The following is a 23078-nucleotide window of genomic DNA, read 5'->3' as shown; positions in this document are numbered from 1 at the left end:
AGTGCACAGCAGATTTTCTTTACCAATCTTAGCTTGTGCTTAGTCTGTTTTGACCTCATTGTGAGTTTGGCTTGCCCTCCGTTTGGAGGTGATGTATGAATTCATCATCTGGCTCTGATCAAATTTGTTGCGTCTTTCCCATTCCACACTCAACTGTCATGCTAATGGCTCAGTTACATTAAAAGCTGAACTATTCCATTCACTGTTGTTGTGGTACCATTCTGTCCCCAGCATACCACTTAAGAATAGAATAATATTACACACGTCAAATCGTGAGGGTATCAGGCTGTCAACTGGAGCAATTCAGTCATGAGACTGATGAGTCTGGTGCCCAGTAGGTGGCAGTTCATCATAGTTAAACAAGCATATAAATTGTCCTTCTGCTCACATGAATATCACATCATATCTTGGCATGTCTCATAAACACCCATGAATGAAAAACATTGTTTGTGATTTTTGCAAAGGCCTTTTATTTATAAATGAGTGCAGCCAGTATTGATATGCGACAGAACACTGGGTGAAAAAAAAAAAAAATTAAAAAAATGCATTTACATCTACATCTATGCTCCACAAGCTCCCTGCAGTGTGTGGCAGACAATATTTTGTGTAACACTGTCACTTTCCCCTTTCCTGTTCGTCACTTGCAAATAGTTTGCTGAAAGAAAGATTGCTGGTAAGGCTCCATGTGGGCTCAAAGGTCTCTAATTTTAGCTAAATTATCTTTCTACGAGATATAGGTAGGAGGCAGCAATATATTTATTGACTTTTCTAGGAACATATGCTGTCAGAACTTTAACAGTAAACCACAACATAATGCACAATGCCTCACTTGCAGCATCTGCCACTGGAGATGGTTGATCATTTTTATGATGCTTTCATGCTTACTAAGTGACCATGTAACAAAATGCACTACTCTCCTTTGGATCTTCTCTGTTTCTTCTATGTGTTCTATCTGATACAGATTCCATACTGAGGAGCAGTATTCAAGTATTCGTCAAACAAGTGTTTTGTAAGCTGCTTCCTCTGCTGGTGGACTAAATTTCCTGAGGATTTTTCCAATGAATCTATCTGACATCTGACTTACTCACAATTAATCTTATGTGGTCATTCCACTGCAAATTGCTCCATAAGCATACTCCTAGATGTTTTATGGAAGTAACTGCTTCCAGTGATAGTTTTGCAGTTGTGTAATCATACAATAAATGCATATTTATACACAATATGTGACACTTGTTTATACTGAAGATCAATTGTCACTCCCTGCACAATCTTGATCCTCTGCAGATCTTGGCATTGCGACTGCTCTGTATAATATGGCACAATCTGTGAAAAGCCTCATTGAATTCCTAATGTTGTCTTAAATGTATATAACAGAGGGAAACATTCCACGTGGGGAAAATGTATCTAAAACCAAAGATGATGTAACTTACCAAACGAAAGTGTTGGTATGTTGATAGACACAAACACACACACATACACAAAATTCAAGCTTTCGCAACCCACGGTTGCTTCATCAGGAAAGATGGACGGAGACAGAAAGACGAAAGGATGTGGGTTTTAAGGGAGAGGGTAAGAAGTCATTCCAATCGCTGGAGTGGAAAGACTTACCTTAGGGGGGAAAAAGGACAGGTATACACACGTACACGCACACGCACATCCATCCGCACATATACAGACACAAGCAGACATATGTAAAGGCAAAGAGTTTGGGCAGAGATGTCAGTCGAGGCGGAAGTGTGGAGACAAAGATGCTGTTGAATGACAGGTGAGGTATGAGCGGCGGCAACTTGAAATTAGCGGAAGTTGAGGCCTGGTGGGTAACGGGAAGAGAGGATATATTGAAGGGCAAGTTCCTATCTCCTGAGTTCTGATAGGTTGGTGTTAGTGGGAAGTATCCAGATAACCCGGACGGTGTAACACTGTGTCAAGATGTGCTGGCCGTGCACCAAGGCATGTTTAGCCACAGGGTGACCACTCCACCAAGAGTGTCTTTCCGCCATCAACCTAACCTTCGTAACCTCTTGGTTCATCCCTATGAAATCCCCAAACCACCTTCCCTACCATCTGGCTCCTACCCTTGTAACCGCCCCCGGAGTAAAACCTGTCCCATGCACCCTCCCACCACCACCACCTACTCCAGTCCTGTAACCCGGAAGGTGTACATGATCAAAGACAGAGCCAAGTGTGAAAGCAACCCACGTGATTTACCAACTGGCCTGCCTACACTGTGAAGCTTTCTATGTGGGAATGACCAGCAACAAACTGTCCATTCGCATGAATGGACACAGTCAGACAATGTTTGTTGGTAATGAGGATCACCCTGTGGCTAAACATGCCTTGGTGCATAGCCAGCACATCTTGACACAGTGTTACACTGTCCGGGTTATCTGGATACTTCCCACTAACACCAACCTATCAAAACTCCGGAGATGGGAACTTGCCCTTCAATACATCCTCTCTTCCTGTTACCCACTAGGCCTCAACCTCCGCTAATTTCAAGTTCGTGTGTGTGCGCGCGAATGTATACCTGTCCTTTTTTCCCCCTAAGGTAAGTCTTTCCACTCCCGGGATTGGAATGACTCCTTACCCTCTCCCTTAAAACCCACATCCTTTCGTCTTTCCTTCTCCTTCCCTGTTTCCTGATGAAGCAACCGTGGGTTGCGAAAGCTTGAATTTTGTGTGTGTGTGTGTGTGTGTGTGTGTGTGTGTGTGTGTGTGTGTGTGTGTGTGTGTGTTTGTGTTTGTTTGTTTGTGTCTCTATCAACATACCAAACGAAAGTGTTGGTATGTTGATAGAAATGAAAAGCACACATGCATACACACAAATTTCAAGCTTTCGCAACCCATGGTTGCTTCATCAGGAAAGGGGCAAGGAGAGGGAAAGACGAAAGGATGTGGGTTTTAAGGGAGAGGGTAAGGAGTCATTCCAATCCCGGGAGTCGAAAGACTTACTTTAGGGGGGGAAAAAGGACAGGACAAGAACGCGCGAGCGCGTTCTTGTCCTGTCCTCCCCCCCCCCCCCCTCCCCCCCCCCCCCCCACACACACACACACACACACACACACACACACACACACACACACACACACAGGCAGACATATGTAAATACAAAGAGAAGTAATGGAGCTATAACACGCCCGTAGTCTCTTTTGTGTCTGGAGACGTATCTTGTTGGGTTCTTGATGAGTTACGAATTAAAGAAAGAATGCACTCCTTATCAGGGTTTTAATTTATTTTTTTTATAATACGGACTGAAACTCCCATGGTTTTGCAGCTGACTTCCCTTACTGACTTTAAAGTTTTTGTTGCCTAATAAATTTGTTCTATTTAATTTTGATGTGTGTGATCCTGAAGGCATTGGACATTGTGGAATACCACAGGCAGAAGAAATTTCATCCAGTCAGATTCCTTGACTGCTCTAAAACTTTAAGAACTAATTAACTCAGTGGAAAAGTGGTCCTGTATATTCGAGACTTCTTCCTTTGCGTGAAACAGCAACATGAGGAGGAGGAAAGGACCTGTCTACGACATAAAAATTGAATAAGTTTGGCTAATCACTTTATTGACAAACTACCAGTTATGGTGTATTAATTCATGAATATTTCCCAGTTTTTGAACTATGTCCTTGTGGCATGAAGAGCTTCATGAGGAGATACTTCGCAGAATCAACAAGGAAAGAAATATGTGGAAAACGCTGACAAGGAGGGGGGGACAGGATGATAGGACAAGTGTCAAGATGTCAGGGAATAATTTCCATGTACCATGTACTAGAAGGAACTGTAGAAGGTAAAAACTGTAGGGGAGGACATAGTGTGACTATACCCAACAAATAACTGAGGACATTAGGTGCAAGTACTTCTGTGAGGTGAAGAGGTTGGCACAGGAGAAGTTATGGTAGTCTGCATCAAACTATTCAGAGAATTGATCTCCCTCAACACACTAAGGAGGCCTCCAAGGAACACAATGGGAGACAGTGTGCCATTCCCTTGTGAGCTGTACACATGGCTAATGCACCAGAACTGCGCAACTGTGTGCTGAAGAGTGATTGTTGATGATTGACAGTATGTCATGACCAGTGAAATCAACTACCTGGCTGCTGTGTACCTGGTGGTCACTTCATTGGTATGAAATCATCCTGTTCCATCTTTGAACAGGACACTGTTAACATGGGTTACGTACTGTGGCAAGAAGAATTCTCTGTAAGTGGTGCTTGTGGGTACATATTACTGAATGTCACATTTTATTATTCATATTTTATTACATTAGGCCATTTTTGTGCCACTTTAGTCAATTTTATATAAGAGTTTTGTCATACAATGCTGGGTTTCACAGTTAATACTTGTCATTATTGTTTTGTGGGCTTAGGCTGTGATTCAAAGCATTTTTCTCTGCCTAACATGTCATCTGCCAATGATGGAGCCATCAGGGGCCATGTTGTTGTTGTTGTTGTTGTTGTTGTTGTTGTGGTCTTCAGTCCTGAGACTGGTTTGATGCAGCTATCCAGGCTACTCTATCCTGTGCAAGCTTCTTCATGTCCCAGTACCTACTGCAACCTACATCCTTCTGAATCTGCTTAGTGTATTCATCTCTTAGTCTCCATCTACGATTTTTACCCTCCATGCTGCCCCCCAATGCTAAATTTGTGATCCCTTGATGCCTCAGAACATGTCCTACCAACCGGTCCGGGTTCAGGAGCCATAGCAGTTTAAAATTTAAACAAGCTCATGTAGCTGCACAATTAACACGTATCCACATCACGATTGGTTTGTGATGTCATCAGACTGATGCTAATATCATGGAGCTTGTAGAGGAGAAGACTTGGCACTGTTTGCTATTTGTGGCACTAATGCTCAAAACTTATCTAATTTCAGTCCTTCTTTTTTCGTGTTAAGTTGTTTCTGTGCTTTTGAAATTCTCAGTATATCATAGCATAGTAGTGACTGTATCTTAATGAAACTATAGTATCTATGGAATGAAATCGGTAGTTCCCTGGTCCCAATGCATGATTTGCTACTGCCAGTTTATCTGTTTTTCACACATAACGATTGCTCTTGTGTTGCTTAAGTTGCCCACATGTGCAATGGATTTTATGGAGATCTGGTGTGGCAAGCAGAAGGCATAGGTCCTCCATAGTGATTAAATATTTAAACACCTGTCTTGTTGGTTTAAACACTGTGTCAATATTGTCATCTTAGTACTCTGCTGATGAATTCTGTGACTGTTTTTATGAATGGGAGGCAAACTTTCCCTTCAGTTGGTTCTTTTTCACCAGAAGCTCTAGATCTTCTTAGGGGATAGTGCACCTGTTATAACCTTTAATCACTAATAAAGTGCGTGGAGATACAAAAGTAGAAACACTCGCGGGTTACATGTTACTAACTCCGTATCTGTCACTCGACTGCCGGGCCGTGACATGCGGCCGGCGCCGTTCATAACCAGGTGGCGCTCCCGCGCTCGGCCGAGCTGTGGAGCGCCTCTATCGCCGTGTTCGCGTACTAACGTAGCGGCACTTTTGAATGTCGTGGCACTGTCACAACACTTTTCCCCCCTTGAAAAAAAAAAACGCTCACTTTCGTGGAGACACGGACAGTGCAGAGACATCCATGGCCTCTTGGGAGGTCCCGAGAAGATCCCGCGGAGAAACACGAGAGTATGGTCGAAAATGTCCAGGACAGAAGCTGGCGCGTGGAACGTGCCTCCTGGACGAGATGATGGGTGAAAACTCCGGAGCAGCATCCATAGGTGTCGTGGACCTGGGTTGTGTGCTCCAGCGAGATGGGTCCCGGAGAAGGCGGCGTCGCGACTGGGGCCGGTTCCGGCGTACTCGGAAGCGGTAGCGACGGCGGCGGCAGCAACACGCCCGGAAGATCGGCAGCAGCGACAGGACTGGCTTCTCGGGCTGGTGGAGACGAAAGAAGGGGCGGTGGTACCGGCGTGGCCACCACTCGTGGGCGCATCTGGTCGTAATGGCGAACAACCAGGCCGTTGTCCGTACGTATTTCACAAAGCCGGCGGCCGCGAAGAGCCTGGACCACCCCTGGAATCCATTTAGGGCGAGATGCATACCCCCGTGCCCACACGTCGGCGCCCACCGGGTATTTTCCCACACTAGGGGACACAGTACAAGGCCTGACAGGGTGAAGCAGATGCAGTAGGGTGCGCGGTTGGCGGCCATGCAAGAGTTCAGCAGGGCTGCGATCACCCAGAGGCGTGAAGCGATAAGAACTCAGAAATTGCAACAGAGCGTCATCTGTGGAAAAATCACTAAGGAATTTTTTCATTTGGCTTTTGAAAGTGCGGACAAGGCGCTCGACCTCCCCATTCGATTGCGGATGGAAGGGCGGTGCTGTAACATGATGAATCCCTTGTCCAGTACAAAAATCACGGAAGGCCTGCGAAGAGAACTGAGGGCCATTGTCCGTGACAATCGTGGATGGAAGACCTTCTAGCGCAAAGATTTTTGACAAAGCCAGCGTCGTCGCCGCAGTGGTGGGCGACGGACAGCGAACAACAAACGGAAACTTCGAGAAGGCGTCAATCAACAGTAGCCAATAAGTGCCGAGGAAGGGGCCGGCAAAGTCAGCGTGCACCCGTTCCCACGGCTGCGCCGGATCAGGCCACGGAGAGGGCAGAGTACGAGGCGCAGCCAGTTGTTGAACACACTGATCACACGCAGCGACCATGTGGGCGATGTCCGAATCGATACCGGGCCAATAAACGTGCCTGCGGGCCAGGGACTTAGTCCGAGAAATCCCCCAATGGCCCTCATGCAATAGTTTGAGAACAGCTTTGCGAAGAGAGGCGGGCACCACAACCCGTGGAGATGCGCCATCCGTGGCCAGAAGAACAACACCCTCACGAACAGACAGACGAAGGCGCAAGGCATGGTAGTTGCGAAGGGGATCCGACGCCCGGCCCTTGGTCCTGTCCGGCCAACCCCGCTGAACAAAACCAATCACCTGACGCAGGACCGGATCCCGCGCAGTAGCCGACGCGACCTGCGAACCTGTAAGTGGAAAACCCTCGACCGCACGACGTTCTTCCTCATCAATGTGGAAACAGAGGAGTTCATCGCGATCGAAAACCGGGTCGGGGCCCATCGGCAAACGCGACAACGCGTCAGCGTTTGCGTGCTGGGCCGTGGGGCGATAGTGAATCTCATAGTGAAAACGAGACAAGTATAAGGCCCAACGTTGCAGGCGGTGAGCTGCCTTATCCGGAAGCGACGCCGAGGGGCTGAACAGAGAGACCAGCGGCTTGTGGTCGGTGATGAGGTGAAACTTAGAACCATACAAAAAAACGCTGAACTTTTTCAGAGCATAAATGATAGCGAGCGCCTCCTTTTCTATTTGAGAGTAACGCCGTTGGGCATCGTTGAGGGTCTTGGAAGCGTAGGCGATGGGTCGTTCCGACCCATCCTCATACCGATGGGCGAGAACAGCCCCTAGGCCATACTGTGACGCGTCAGTCGCCAGAACCAAGTGCTGACCCGGACGGAATGTGGCAAGACAAGGCGCCGACTGCAAATGAGCCTTCAGGCGGACAAAAGCCTGCTCACACTCGGCGGACCAACAGAAAGGAACGTTTTTGCGTAACAGCTGATGCAGAGGATGAGCCACCGCCGCCGCGGAGGGAATGAATTTGTGATAATAAGCAACCTTGCCTAGAAACGCCTGAAGTTCTTTGACCGTAGACGGCCGGGGTAGAGCGGTAATGGCCGCAACGTGCTGTCGTAGAGGACGTATACCCTCACGGGACAAGTGGAAACCAAGATACACAATGGAGGGTTGGAAGAACTGAGACTTGTCCAGATTGCACTTCAACCCTGCTGAATGCAGAACCCGAAACAGTGAACGCAAATTGCGAAGGTGCTCCTCAGTGGAGGCCCCCGTGACAACAATGTCATCCAGGTAGTTGATGCAGCCGGGAACGGAAGCCATGAGCTGTTCTAAAAACCGCTGAAAAATGGCCGGCGCGCTAGCGACGCCAAATGGTAACCGCTGGTACTGATACAACCCACAAGGAGTGTTGATGACGAGAAATTCCTTGGAAGATGCATCCAGCGGCAACTGATGGTACGCCTCCGATAAGTCAAGTTTGGAAAAGAACTGGCCCCCAGCGAGCTTGGTAAATAACTCCTCAGGACGGGGAAGAGGATAAGTGTCAATGAGGCTTTGAGCATTGACAGTGGCTTTAAAATCACCACACAATCGCAGACTCCCGTTTGGTTTAGAAACCACCACGATGGGCGATGCCCATTCGCTGGAGGTAACAGGAAGGAGAATCCCCGAAGCTGTTAACCTGTCTATCTCAGCTTTGACAGGCGCACGCAACGCCATCGGAATAGGGCGTGCCCGGAAAAACTTAGGGCGAGCCGTAGGTTTAAGAGTAATGTGGGCTTCAAAATCCTTGGCCCGACCCAGACCCGCAGAGAACACGGACGAGAATTCAGAACACAAGCCATCCAGCTGTTGATACGGAACGTCCTCAGATATGAGGTGCACATCATCATCAATGGAAAACCCGAACAACTGGAAAGCATCATAACCGAACAGGTTTTCAGTGCCCGCATGATCCACCACATAAAACGTGAGGGGCCTAACAACAGACTTGTAGGCAGTGGAAGCATCAAACTGGCCAACGATAGGAATTTTCTGCTTATTATAAGTTCGTAGATTTCGCGTAACTGGAGACAAGGAAGGGGAGCCTAACTCCAAATACGTGCGAGAATTAATGAGAGTTACTGCAGAGCCAGTGTCCACTTGCATGCGAATGTCTTTATCCAGAACACGAACAGTAACAAACAACTTATTCGTTGGAGAAAGCACACAGTTAACATCCATGTCCGATGCCTCGTCCTCGTCGACAGGAACTTTAGGGGACTGACACACAGAAGCAATGTGGCCTTTTTTCCTACATGAATTACACGTGGCCCAACGTTTTGGACACGCGGCTCTGTCATGCTGTACGAAACAACGTGGACAAGAAGGAAGGGCGGAACGAGCCTGCTTCTGTGGTTGCTGTTTTCGCTGCGAGCGTGGCGGCCCAACGCGACGTTGTTGACGCGAGTGCACCGCCGCCACATCGTCGTTTTCCTGTGGAACAGGCACATTGTCTGCGTCGAAAGTGGTGTGTACAGCGCCTACATCACACCACGCGTCTATTTGCGCACCAGCAGCGTGAGACACTTCAAACGATTGAGCGATGCTGAGAACTTCCGACAACGACGGGTTTGGCAATTGTAAGGCACGTTGCCGAACTTCTTTATCAGGAGCAAGCCGTAAAATAGCGTCCCGAACCATTGAATCAGCGTAAGACTCATGATGAGTGTCCGTGACAAACTGACATTTCCGACTCGGACCGTGTAGTTCCACCGCCCAAGCCCGGTAAGATTGATGGGGCTGTTTACGACACCGGTAGAAAGCCACGCGGGCGGCAACGACATGGGTGTTTTTTCGGTAATAGTTAGACAATAAGTCACACATTTCTTGGAAGGACAGAGACGCAGGTTCCCGCAGAGGGGCTAACTGAGATAACAGCTGATAGATCTGTGGGGAGATCCAAGATAGAAATAACGACTTACACATAGGAGCGTCGACAACACCGAAAGCCAAGAAGTGTTGCCGCAAACGCTTCTCATAATCCTCCCAGTCTTCAGCGGCCTCGTCATAAGGAGGAAACGGAGGCGGAGAAGAGGAAGACAGACGATGAGTAAGCGACGTCGACAACGCCTGAATAGCAGCCGTCAGCTGCGTTTGTTGCGCCTGAATAGCAGCCGTCAGCTGTGTTTGTTGTTCAATAAGCGCTTGCATAAGCTGTTCCATGTCGGCCCCGACACGAACACACAAGTCCACAACGCAGGGAAAAAAAAATATCCGACCTCGTCGCCAAAAAGTGTTATAACCTTTAATCACTAATAAAGTGCGTGGAGATACAAAAGTAGAAACACTCGCGGGTTACATGTTACTAACTCCGTATCTGTCACTCGACTGCCGGGCCGTGACATGCGGCCGGCGCCGTTCATAACCAGGTGGCGCTCCCGCGCTCGGCCGAGCTGCGGAGCGCCTCTATCGCCGTGTTCGCGTACTAACGTAGCGGCACTTTTGAATGTCGTGGCACTGTCACAACACACCGTTTCTCTCTTTCTCATAGTAAGCGTTTCTTCTGACCCAGTAATTCTTCAAGCGTTTCTTCTGACCCAGTAATTCTTCAATCTTATCGACTTTATATTATTTTCTTAATCTGAAATCACCCTTCCCATTGTCTGCCTGTTGATCTTAGTTAGTAATCTGTTTTATTTGTTATTAATATTCTTAATTTTTAAGGATTTTAAATGTTATGGTCTCGTTCGTGGGTTTCATGCATGACTTCCTTGATATCTGTAATCCATCTAATGTTGCCCTTATTGTTCCACAATTTCTCTATTAGTCTCCTGGTACTGCTTTCATTATTATTATTATTATTATTATTATTATTGCTGTTATTGAGTCATGACTACGTCCAAAGAGTGAAATGATCATGCTAAAAATTGGTCCCATTTCCTTGTACACTTCTGTTAGAAGCTTGTCTCCAATGTTCATTTTCTTGATAGTTTTTGTTTATGAGCACTTTAATTATTCTACTTTCTACCATCATTATTGTTTATTTCTGTACTGCCACTTGTTTAGAAAATAATTTAACTTGCATGTGCCAATTTTTGGCTTTGGAGCTGTTTTGTAGTGTTTTAATTCTGTGGTTACTGAGAAACCATTTTGTTGTGTTTATTCTTGGTGATGATAGCACTTTAATCAGTTTTTCTGTTGAAGTTGTGTGTTACTTCTGCTAAATATTTAAATTAGTTTAGAATTTTTACTTGATGTTTTCATTTTGTGATTTTGTTTACATTTTAATGGAGTGCAAGTTGTATTTTGATAAGAGAGTGAAACAAAATTTACTGGAGGTCCTTCTCTTTTTATTTGTTGATAAATGAGGTGGAAGTTTAAAAGCTTGAAAAGGGGGGGGGGGGGGTCAGGGAACCCAAAAATTTTTCAGACGTGAGATTTTAGTGTGTTGAAAAATGGTTGGCACCATTTTTAAGCCAGTGATCAGTTTTTTTGCTTTAGACATTATACAATTTTCTGATCATTTCCTAAACTTGCTCGGATTCCCCTGTTGATCCGTACCAGAGGAATTACATTTTTGAAGGGGTTTTATTATCTGAAAAGGTGTGTTTGGAAACCAAGATGGTGATTTCAGCATTGTAGCAGAATTGTTCATCAGAGTGGTGTGTCACTTTGCTTTGCAGTATTGTGATTAGCATAGTAAGAAGCCTGATAAAATGACCAGTTTTCATTTGGTATGCTGTTTTCTTCACAGAACAGATGATTAAAAGTACCCCTAAGGTGCATGGGGATTGTGAACTGGTTTGAAGACTCAAAAACAATAATCTACACTAACACTGAGATATCATTTGTCTACCACACTTTACAATATTTTCCCAAGCCCATCCTTTTCATTTGATTGCGGCATTTGGAACAGCCAACTGGTTTAGATCATTTGCACAGAGCAGTGTAGGAATTGGCGAAAGTGGAAAAATGGAGGGGGTGGGGATAAAAAGTATCAAATTTTAAAATGCTAACGACCCGTGTGCTATGAAGACTCTTACGAGTTCTTAATGAAAGAACTTTCAAAGCTCCCCCCATTATTCATGATTCACTACTTCAAAAGTAGTACAGTTAAATAAATAAACATTCTGACAGATAATTCCAGTTCTACAGTGGAAAGCTGTCAGATTTAGAAACTATACAGTTAGAACAGACATTTTGATGCTGTTGGGGGTCTTTATATTTCTGCTTATAAGAAAACAGTCTGGAACCATTCTGATAGTTTTGCGGAAAGTATATATATTCTCATAAAAAGAAGAGCATTGACAGTGTCTCCATAAGTATTAAGTACTTTATTGCTAGAAAAAAATTTCATTCAGCACTGGTAATACTGATTTGCAGGTGTATCAGGTAACGACACAGCGCTTCGTGTGCCGTAATAAGTTTTTCGGTCGCAGTCTGTCTGTCGGAGGTTTCCAGCAGGCAGTGAGGCAGTTTCTGCACAATGGATCACATTTGCGATCGGATGTTCTCGGCCCCCTAATAAGGCGGCTTGAGGAACTTGCTGCAGTGGTGACTCAACAGGAAGCAACACGTTTCTATACAACATCCTTACTGCTGATATATGATGGTCTTGAGCACTCCTGTACAGAGGTGGGTACTATTACAAATAAGTGCTTCTGTTTGTGATAAACAAATCTTTATGTATGAAAATTCAATAGAAAAGTAGGGAGGGGTGATAGAGATTAACTAGTAAACCCCTGATTCTCTAAAAAATCATATTCCCGTGTATAAAACAGCTTGAGTTCTCATTACGTTGCAGATGAGTCAATGTGTTAAATATTTGAGAGTAAGTGTAAAAGTGAGAAAAATGTGGTAAAGGTTTTAATTATGTTTAAAGTTTGTTGGAAGTTGCTAAGTGTTCTCAGTATAAAGTACTGGATGAGTATATTCTGGATAACTTGCACTCCATTTTAAGCAGAAGCTAGTTTTTTATGCATCTCAATATTTGTGGCATCATATCTCCTGAACTAATGTGATATAATTTTGCAGGTGTATTCAGTGATACACGTGCATACTGTCTGCAAAATGTGTCATAAATAGAGCTAGTAGTAAAGAAGTCATTAATAAATGTCATGCCTTATTTTTAAATTTCACTGCACAAACAGCAAAAGATAGTCAGCGATAATAAAATTTTTCCTTTATTATAATTTTGGGGATTGTCAGTGAAAAAAAGTTTTGTAAAGGTTTGAAATAATTTGTAAAGTTCTTTGGATGTTGCTAAGTGTGCTCATTCTCAAATATTTGACAAACATCGTCTGCGTAATTTGTGTGCTGAGTATTACACTGCCTTAAAACGTGTACACTGTTTCTAACTGTAATACTTGTATTATTGTCTTAAACCTTTCACATGAGGTTTACCTCTTAATGAGTAGCTTATCATGGTGTTTCAAATTCAGTAAGTAATTATATGAAATACTGAAAATAATGTTTTTATTGCCCTGGAAGCCATAAGATATGCAATCTGCAACTGGGACAGGGTGCCATGAACTAGCTTGGCTGTTTAGTAATATTGATGTTCCATCCTCACTGGTATCATTGCAGATAGAGATGAAACAAATTATCTTGTACTAATAGCCAATAGGTTATTAATACTAATTGTATATCACACTCTGTCTGTATACTGAATGAAATACAAGTGTAGAATCTCAGTAATTTACTTTCCAACATGGTTCTATAAAGATAGTAGGACCCCAACTGATAATGTTTTCTTTGGTGAAACTCAAAGCAAGAAAATAACTGTTTGTTCAGTAACTAATGCTCTCTCTGGCTGTGATGGACAGTTGGATAGGATAAATAACATATTGCCTTACAATACTGGTATGCCTTAGTGGAAATCAGTTAGAATAATTAATGACTCCAGATGTTTACAAGAGATGATCTGATATTTAGCTGTCTGCGCAAGTTAATCAGAAAGGACATTAAACAGCCATGTTAAAAAACTGTGGATCACTGGAGGGATTAAAGTATCTTCTGAAAGGAAAAAGGACATTTATCTACTGGCAAAAACAAGTAGGGATCCTGAAGTTGTTGCATACTAGAGAAACTGGTCAAAATTATTGAGAAAGGTTATCAAAAAATCAAGGAACATGCCCATGATGTCAAAAATCAGTAATTCCGGCCGCAGACTTAAGGCTGTATGAAATGTAGTGACAAGAGTGAGGACAACCAGCCACAGAACAGGATAACATCATTATTGAATTAAATGGAAGAGCTATAAATGATGAGTGACAGGTAGCAAATATATTTAATAATCATTTCTTAAATATAGTAGAAAGCAGGACAAACAGCTCAAGAGAAAAATCACGGTAGTAAGTTGAAGAATAACTCTCATAAAATTCACCCATATGAATAGGCCCTATATCACCAACTTCTGTGTCTGAAATTAAGAAAATTCTAGTTTCTCTGAAAAATAAAAGTTCATCAGGTTTTGATGGTGTTTCCAATAGAATACTTAAGATTTGTTCCCATATAATAAGCCCATTGTTATCTGAAATATGTGATGCATCACAAACTCAAGACATTTTTCCAGAGAGACTGAAATATATGAGTGAGTGTTAAACCCCACTTTAAGAAAGGCGATAAGACAGAAGTCAATAGGTACTCACCTATTTCCTGCTGACATCACTTTCCAAGATTTTTGGGAAGATGATGTTATTCTAGAATACTATCTCACCTTAGGAACAATAGTATCCTCAGTAAATCACAGTTTGGGTTTCTCAAGAGTTACTCTACCGAGAATGCTATTTACACATTCACTCGCCAAATTTACAAGCATTAAATAATGAAATAGCACCAAAAATATCTAAGGTATTCGACTGCACGAATTACAGAATTCTGCTAGCTTAATTGAAGCTTTATGGATGTGATGGTGCAGCAAACCAATCAATAATGTCATATCTAACAAAAAGAATGCAGAAAGTTTGCATTCCGCCCAGCATTAATAGTGTGATTCAGCCTACCGATTAAACAATTTTGACAGTGTAAAGCATTTTTCAGGAAATTCTTCGACACTAAATTTCCAATAGCTCCTTGTCATTTCAGGTTTATCAGCAGAACAGTATTGTTGAACTTCAGTCATCTCTGCATTGTCAGTTTTCATCACCACATTATGAAAATTCAAGCAATATAGTCCAGGCACATAATTTTGACTTGGGGGAAAATCACATGTCGGGTTCCCCAAGGCTCAATCTTAGGTCCATCATTGCTCCTCATATATGTAAACGATCTTCCATCTAATATACAACGAGCAGAATTAGTTCTTTTTGTAGATGACACTAGTACTGGAATGACTGGTAAACATTGTTGTTAAAAATATCATTGACTGGTGTCCTGTGAATGATTTTGCCCTCAGTTGTAAGAAGAGACAACACATTCAGTTCTGCACATTTAAGGGTACTACGCCAGTGATAAGTGTAACATATGGTGAGGAAATAATAAATAGGGTGGACTCTTCAAAATTCTTACAAGGGTATGGTCCAACCTGACATGTCAAAACCTAACCTGAAAAGGAAGAATAGACTAAAGTAAGGCACTGCCAAAATTTTAGCTACTAAGATACTCTGCAAGTATTTTTTAAATGTTAAAGTTACTCATTTTTGCCACTCAAAGAACCACTTACAACAGCAGTTTATACAGCCCTAGCATGCGAATCAGCGAATAGACAGAAGCAGCCGTGATGAAGATGTGGCACTATGTAGTGTGAAGTTCAAAGTGCACACACATTAATTTTAAGCATTTAAACCATTTCAAAAAAGTCTCGTAGCATTAATTCTTTAAATAACTTGCACTTCATGTAGACAGCTAAACTGTTGTGGATAGAATTGTTACCCAAATGAGTAGCAGAGGAAAGAAAGTCAATACAGCGTATGATGTTACATTGAGATGACTCCCATCAATCATGACTTTAATTTGTTGACATTAAATATTTTATGACAGTTCTTGTAGCACAGTTCTTATGAGTAAGAAATGATTGTGGCTATTGTTCTGCATACAAGGCATACTTCATCAAATTCGTAAAATGTGATGATGCAAACTGACAATGCGGAGATGACTGAAGTTCAACAATACTGTTCAAACCTGAAATGACAAAGAGCTATTGAAAATAATATTGCCTGAGAATTTTCTGAAAGATGCTTTACACTGTTGAAATTGTTTTATCAGCAGGATGAATCACACTATTAATTCTGGGTGGAATCCAAATTATATTAACAATATTTTCACATTGTCCTTCTAAAGGGGGTTCGTTATCTCCAGGCCAAGAGTCCAACAAAAGAAATGAATTATTCTGCAAATGATAAGAAGACATTTCAGATGTAATATAGAAAATAATTCTTCCAATTTTTGCAGATTTAGCTGCATCAATTACATGACTTTTGCAAGTGAAGAATGCTTTTTTTTAAAATTTTGGTCCTAACTTGTACTGATGTTCCTGAAGACAGGTACAAAGCTGCAGAAATGGTAGTCCACTGATACTTATCACTAGCATTGTTGTATACTAATGTCATAGCATTGATTGACTGTACAAATCCTTTTTATTTTATTTTATTTTTTGGATGAAATTATAAAGTGTGGTTTGCACAAAGCCTAACTGACTGGCTTTATATGCAGTTTATATGAGATAATTAGAAGCTTTGTCTTTACATCAGCTACAAATTTCTGTGTAGTACTACCTATTAATGACATCTCCTTTACATGTTCACTTGAAGTAAACTTCACAAATTTGCAACTTCCTTTTCTGTATAATTTCCTAAATCTAACGAGGTTGAAGATGGCTGGAAATATGTGACGTTCATCTCCTTTGCAATTCAGAGGCCTAGCCTCGAAGATCTCCCTTGGTATCAGTGCACTCACTCTAACGAACAGTTCTATACCTTGTGAATAGTTTCCTTTTACACCTTGTGAGTATCATTTTGACACACATTTTGTACTTCATGTAAAGCTTTCTTCCATTACACAATTTTTATTCAGATTTTATGAAATGAAACCAGCTTTGCAACTGCTTAAGTTTAAGCATTTTGTCCCTCCTTTGTTTATCAAAAAATGTACAGCCTTTTCTTTGTCATTGAAAGCTATCACTATACATGTTTTCTTTGTGGTAGGAGAGTACTGACTTTTGTTGTGGACGTTAATTAGCACATCATTCATTGTTTGAAGCAAAATTCATGGAATCGTAATAATTATTTCATGCTTCTTCTAATGTTTACACAATTTCTAAAGAAATGTTGACATCATTGGAATGAGTGAATTATTGGAGTGAGTGAATTATTGGAGTGAGTGAATTATTGGAGTGAGTGAATTATTGGAGTGAGTGAATTATTGGAGTGAGTGAATTATTGGAGTGAGTGAATTATTGGAGTGAGTGAATTATTGGAGTGAGTGAATTATTGGAGTGAGTGAGTGAGTGAATGTCCAAGAAATTAATTAACAAATAAGATGTATAGGTCTTCAGGAGAAGTAGGTGACTTTGATTGCATACCATGATCTTCATATTTCATATTCACAATGTTGAAAACATTAACTGCACTCCACTTTACTGTGAAACTATGGATCCTAAAGACAGATGCTATTAGCAAGCATATACTGAGAAATCACAAACAAAATAAAATCAGTTTTATCTCGATTGTTGATACTTAATGATACTGCAAAGGCAAGTGTTAACTATTATGGATATTAAATGAGTTGCAAATTTGAGCAAATAGTAAATATGAACAATTGTCAGAGAAATCATAAGTGGAAACTGAAATTTAATCTACAAATTATGATTGCATTGTGCAGTGTTATGTTAACTGATGTGCCATCAACCAAGGACATCTGTCCACTGTGTTGTGCATGCACTGTCTGCTATAGCTATGGCAGTTGTGTACATTTTGTATCCTACCTGGCAAGCTATGAATTCGGCAAATTTAAAAAAAAAAAAAAAAACCACTTGCAGTGTGTACTAGCAGCTAAACTGTTGTAACTGAGTTTCTTTCGGTGTATTCTTCATGTACAAAAAATTTCAGGGCAAGTTTCAGCATGTCGTATTGGACAGTTCCCTTGTTAGATGTCCATACTGATGATACTTTAAACTGGAAAAAGCACTTTTGGAACTCCTAAAACAACTTAGTTCACCCTTATTTGCACTTAGAATCATTGCAGATGTTGGGGAGAGGTAAAATCAGTAAGCTGATATATTTTGCATATTTTCATTCAGTAATGTCATATGGAATAATGTTCTGGGATAAATCACCTTTAAGGAAAGAAAGTCTTACTTACTCAAAAATGTGCTGGAAGAATAATGTGTGTTGCTCATCTATGATCATCTTGGAGACAGCTGTTTAAAGAGTTGGCATTCTGACTGCTGCTTCACAGTAAATTTATTACCTCATGAGGTTTATTATAAATAATCCACTACAGGCCAAAAGGACCAATGATGTCCATATTTACAATACCAGAAGGAAAAAGACATACATTACTTAACATTAAGGTTGTCTTTAGCACAGAAATGGGTGCACAACACTGCAACAAAATTTTTGATCACTTACTCAGTGATATAAAACGTCTGACAGACAACAAAGTAAAAATTGAAAACAAAGAAGTTTCTCCTTTGACAACTCCTTCTATTCTGTAGAAGAATTTCTATTATTGTAATGCGTAGAAGGTGGTGGGTAGGAATGTACATCTGTATATTAAACGAAAGTCTTATAAATGTTCAGCATGTAGCCATATTTACTAATTAATATGTGAATCAGTATAAAATGACTCATTCCACATCTTTAAGATTTATTGTGCAGAATGAGCCATGGAATGTGAACCTACCTACCTACCAAACTAGCTAACAAACCAATATGTAAATAAGCACACCAAATTAATCTTAAGCCATTCAAATGAAAACTTTAAATTATTGCTCCAGTTTACAAAAGAAAAAGAGACACTGCTGGCCATTAAAACTGCAAAGTGAGGGAGGATAGCAAATAAGGAAACTTGCCATGTGCATACGTTATAGTAGGCAGAATACATGATTAACTTTGTAGGTGGTTTGGGAACATACGGGGTGCAAAATTTAGTTTACAGAGTTGCCACCTCTGACTGCCATGACTGCATGAGCAACATGTGTTGAAAGTTACCATCACATACACTGAAGATAGGACAGAACTGTTGGCCTTTATACATCATAAATATAGCAGCTGCTGTCCAACTTACCAGCTATGCAAATGAGAGGTGATTTTGTATATGCAGTGGCACCCATACTACCACATCAGGTTTTGGGCCCATATGACGATGATGATTATGATTATGATGATGAGTGCAACCTGCAAATTTCATTCTACTAAGTTTTCACACTCTAAAATGTCTATTGTGATGCTCTACACAAAACCAGGACTTGAATGAAAAGACATGATGAAACTCCTGTGTTCAGTGTTGTCGGGCATGCTTGTATCTGCTGCCATGTCAAAGAAAACAACAGCACTCATCATGATGACAGTCCATGGTGCACCAGACATCATAATGCTATCTGTGTGAATTATTATCTTTCAAGAACAGCAGAGGAGTAACTAAGCAAAATGTGCAACAATTAGAATTAAAAGAATGTTTGAGCTTTGATGTTTGAAGAAAGGAATGAGACGTTTAAATTTCATCCAGAAGAAATGATTTCTCTGACAAAGAGGAACATTCCAGAAAAAGTCTGGAGCTCCTGGATAAGAAGTTAACTGGGAAGTTATCCTTCTATTTGCAAAAACAAAGGTTGCACTAAAAGTCTGTTAAGGGGACCTGAGCAATATATGGCTCTTGATCTCACTGCCAGGTCACATTGTGTTCATCCCACAATATTTATTAGTGGAAACTACTTGTAATAGTTAGATGTTTGCCACTGGTTACTGCTGGCAAATAACAATTTCTGGTGTCCACATTGGGACAGCCTTCTTTACGAGGACTCATCTGAAAAACACTTGGAGAACCAAGTTACTTTGCTTCTAAATTGATGATGATGGTGTGTCCGGGTCCCGTGCTAGGAACAGAGCTGCAGCCTTCTGTGTTTGCACTATGTCATTGGTGCTGCTGTTAAGCAACATTGTAACTGGGAGACGAAAACTGGTAAAGTAGGTGAATCCTTCACTTCCTGCAGTGCAGCTGTCATTGGAAATTCATATATGTATATATTTTGCAAGTGTGATGTTTTGGGCTGTACTTCGTTGGTATCCTGAGTCCTTTCTTACACCGCCATTCAAATAAGTATGGCCTCCCTTATTGCATAGCCGCAGAAGGATGAAGCTGGGGCATTCATTTGATCATAAATAATCTGGTGTGCTGTGTAGGGCAATGATCTGCCATTTCAGATTTACCTGTATGGTCCAGGCATGTATGAGGGTGGTGTTGATCACATAGGTTTTGAACCACATGACATATCTGGCCAATATAGACATTCCACAGTCACAGAGAATCTTGTATACTCCTTTTTTCCTGAGACCAAGATTATCTTTTACAGGACCTACAAAATTCTACAGTTTCATAGGAGGATGAAAAAACATATAGTGTTTTTGTTCACAGAATTCTTCCAATTTTTGAGGAAATACGGCTGAAGTATGGTAAGAAATGAGTTATAGTGGACAGCCTTAAACCTTCCTGCTTTTTGCGGAATGAGGTTGATGCATTTGTAGTATGATGTGGAAAATACAAAGCCCATGTTTCTTCAGTGATCAGATTTGCTCCATCAGTATATTCAGTCTACAATGTATGCGGAGAAAGTGTGACATTTTGATCAAATTTAAGCACAAAGGAAAGCTGATGGTACACTGGGGCACAGCATGCACTGCAAGCCATCTTGCACTTATTTAAGTTTGTTGGCTGAAAGTTTTCTCCACCCTGGATAACGTGGTGTATTTTGCACTCAGGGCCAAAGAGTGTGCATTTTGTCCAATCCTAATAGCCTGCTGGTTAAGGATTAAAATTGGAGAATAGTTTTTCAACAAAAGGCTTTTTTGAAAAAAAAAATTCATTGCATATTCCACCAAATACAAGAACACCTGACAGAATAGAATAAAGAAAGGAAGACAGCTACTATTACAGCTTTTTTGCAGTGCTTCAACAGTATTTCCTCAAAAACAGGAAGAGGCCTCAACAGATACACCTTTAAATGTGTCTTGAGTTCCCCAGTGTAATGGAGGAATATGATGGGTCCTGTGAAAAGCAATCTTGGCTTTAGAAACCCAGTGTAAATGAGATTTCATGTGAGTCTGGAAAGCTGTTGTAGCACACCAACTGTATTTGGTCAGAAATGTGCAAAGTAGGAAGCAGCTTACAACTGAGCCAGCTGCAGGCGGCTGCAGATGTCATGCCTTACAAAACACAGCCGTCACACATTGAGATGCAAGACAGTCGGGCAAGATGTGGAACTAGTTGACACAGCAGCAACTAAGTAGAAAAAGGTGGAAGGCTTTTCACACTAGCAACCGCACGAGTGTTCAGTATACATGTCTCAAGGCATAGCAAAGTCCAAGCAAGCACAGCCTATACCAAGCAACTTTCGCACTGAAATATTGTTGTATTAGGATCATAGCACTATCACCACAGGGCTGTGACACTTGGTGCACTATCTAGAATGCTGTGCGGGGTCCGCTGTTCGAACTAATCAGGGCAGCCTGCCCCGAGATGCGAGACAGAGCCACCACAGGTCCCGCTAACCCCTGCATGTTGGCTACAGCACTCCTGCACTATTGTGCGTCCCTCCCCCCAAAATGTCCCCACTCTAATTCAGACATTGGATCAGGGCATAATAGGGGAATCTGAAACAACTACCTGCAAGATAGTGACACGATTTGCACGTGAAGTGTGCTAAACTCCACACTTCATTCCCTGGAAGGAGGGCCGGGCCTGCTAGCTTTCTGTGTTGCTTGGTTTGTTCCAGGACAGATGGGGATGCTTTTGCCACTACCAAACCATTCTTTTTCATAGAACACATGGAAGGTAATTTTGGTGAAGTTGACTCCTTTAGTAAGATGTGCTCTGGTTCCCTGCTGATCAAATACTCTTTTGCCAGTCAGTTGGCATCCCTTTGTCTTTGTGAGAACTTAGGAGACTCCTCTCCAGTCATTAAATATGACACAAAGAACAAACACTATTCAAACAAGTCTTGAAGCCCAATTGTCATCCTCAGCCCTTAGTCATCATTGGATGCAGATACAGAGGAGCACATGATCAGCAAACTGCCCTTCCTGCTATTGTCAGTTTTTGTGACTGGTGTTGCTACTTCTCAGTCAAGTAGCTTCTCAACTGGCCTCACAAGGGTTGAGTGCATCCTGCTTTTCAAACCACTCAGCAGACCTGGAGTGTGACCCATACAAGCACTAGCCAAGCCCGACAGCTCTTAACTTCGGTAATCCTGACAGGAAGTGGTGTTTCCACTGTGGTAAGGCTGTTGGCTAAATATGGCGTAGGGAATTATTTTCATCACTGACCTCCTCCAACAGTCTGATGAGGAACTCGGGACTGATCTGGCATGGCACAGTGCACATTTCATCTGTTGAGTTCAGAGAGGTTCTAAGGGCAATTGTGTTGATACCGGTGCTTTTAACCTGGCCTTTGAGGGGATACCCTTCCAGAAAAAGTCAAAGTTACGATTTATCATTTTGACGTGAGGCTCTGTATCCCACCTCCCACATGCTGTTTTAGTCACAAGTCCTTGCGATGTGAGGCGGCTCCTGTTTGTGTGGCTGCCATCTCCATGTGGGGAGTTCTTCCACTCCACCACCCAAGTTTGTGAACTGTTTGGGACCACATTCTCCTCACTAGCCTTGTTGCTCAACCTATTAAAAGGACAGAAAGATTCCAGAATTCAAAACTCTTGACCATCTATCCTACTCTAAGACCTGGCAAATTTGATAATCTCCACCCAGTATCTTTAATATCTACCTTTGCTTCTGTTGAGTACTTTCCTCCTCCTCCTCCTCCTCCTCCTCCTCCTCTTCCCCTTCCTGGCAATATGCTGTCTTTATCTCCCCCAGACTGGTCTCCCATGCTTCCTGCTCTTCTTGCCCTCCTTTGACAGTTCCCTACTCTCCTCCATCTCCTTATTTCCTTGGAGATTTTAATGCCCGTAACCCTCTGTGAAGTGGTACTGTGACAGGTGTAGGATTGTTGAAGAACTGCTGGCAGGGCTTGATCTGTGCCTCCTCAACAGTGGAGCTCCCACACACTTTAGTGTGGCTTGCGGCACTTTCTACGAAAGCAGATTTGGATGCCATGTAATTGGCTACTATCCCATCTGCTTCACCACATGAAAGCATTGGCGAGTCTGTACAGAGTTTGACTGACACAATTCTTTTGGGAGCTGCTTCAGTGATTTCCTCTTCCTTGAGTTCTCCCCAATGGAGGACTGTCCCTTGGTTGACCCCCAAAATTGCTGTAGCTATTAAAGACTACCATCGTGCCCTCCAACACTATAAATGGCATCCA

General features: G+C 42.2%; 1 protein-coding gene across 1 annotated transcript in view; it reads left to right on the top strand.

The window, feature by feature from the left end:
• LOC126473568 (inositol hexakisphosphate kinase 1-like) overlaps positions 1-23078 on the top strand; it is a 72601-nt gene that overhangs the window by 34870 nt on the left and 14653 nt on the right. Inside the window, exon 5 of the mRNA XM_050100702.1 lies at positions 11985-12236. Coding sequence (XP_049956659.1) covers positions 11985-12236 — 252 coding nt within the window. The remainder of the gene's footprint in view (positions 1-11984; positions 12237-23078) is intronic.

Source organism: Schistocerca serialis, chromosome 4, assembly GCF_023864345.2.
Source record: "Schistocerca serialis cubense isolate TAMUIC-IGC-003099 chromosome 4, iqSchSeri2.2, whole genome shotgun sequence".
Lineage (NCBI taxonomy): Eukaryota > Metazoa > Arthropoda > Insecta > Orthoptera > Acrididae > Schistocerca > Schistocerca serialis.
The sequence above is the reverse complement of the archived record's forward strand: the minus strand, read 5'-3'. Positions and strand labels throughout refer to the sequence as shown.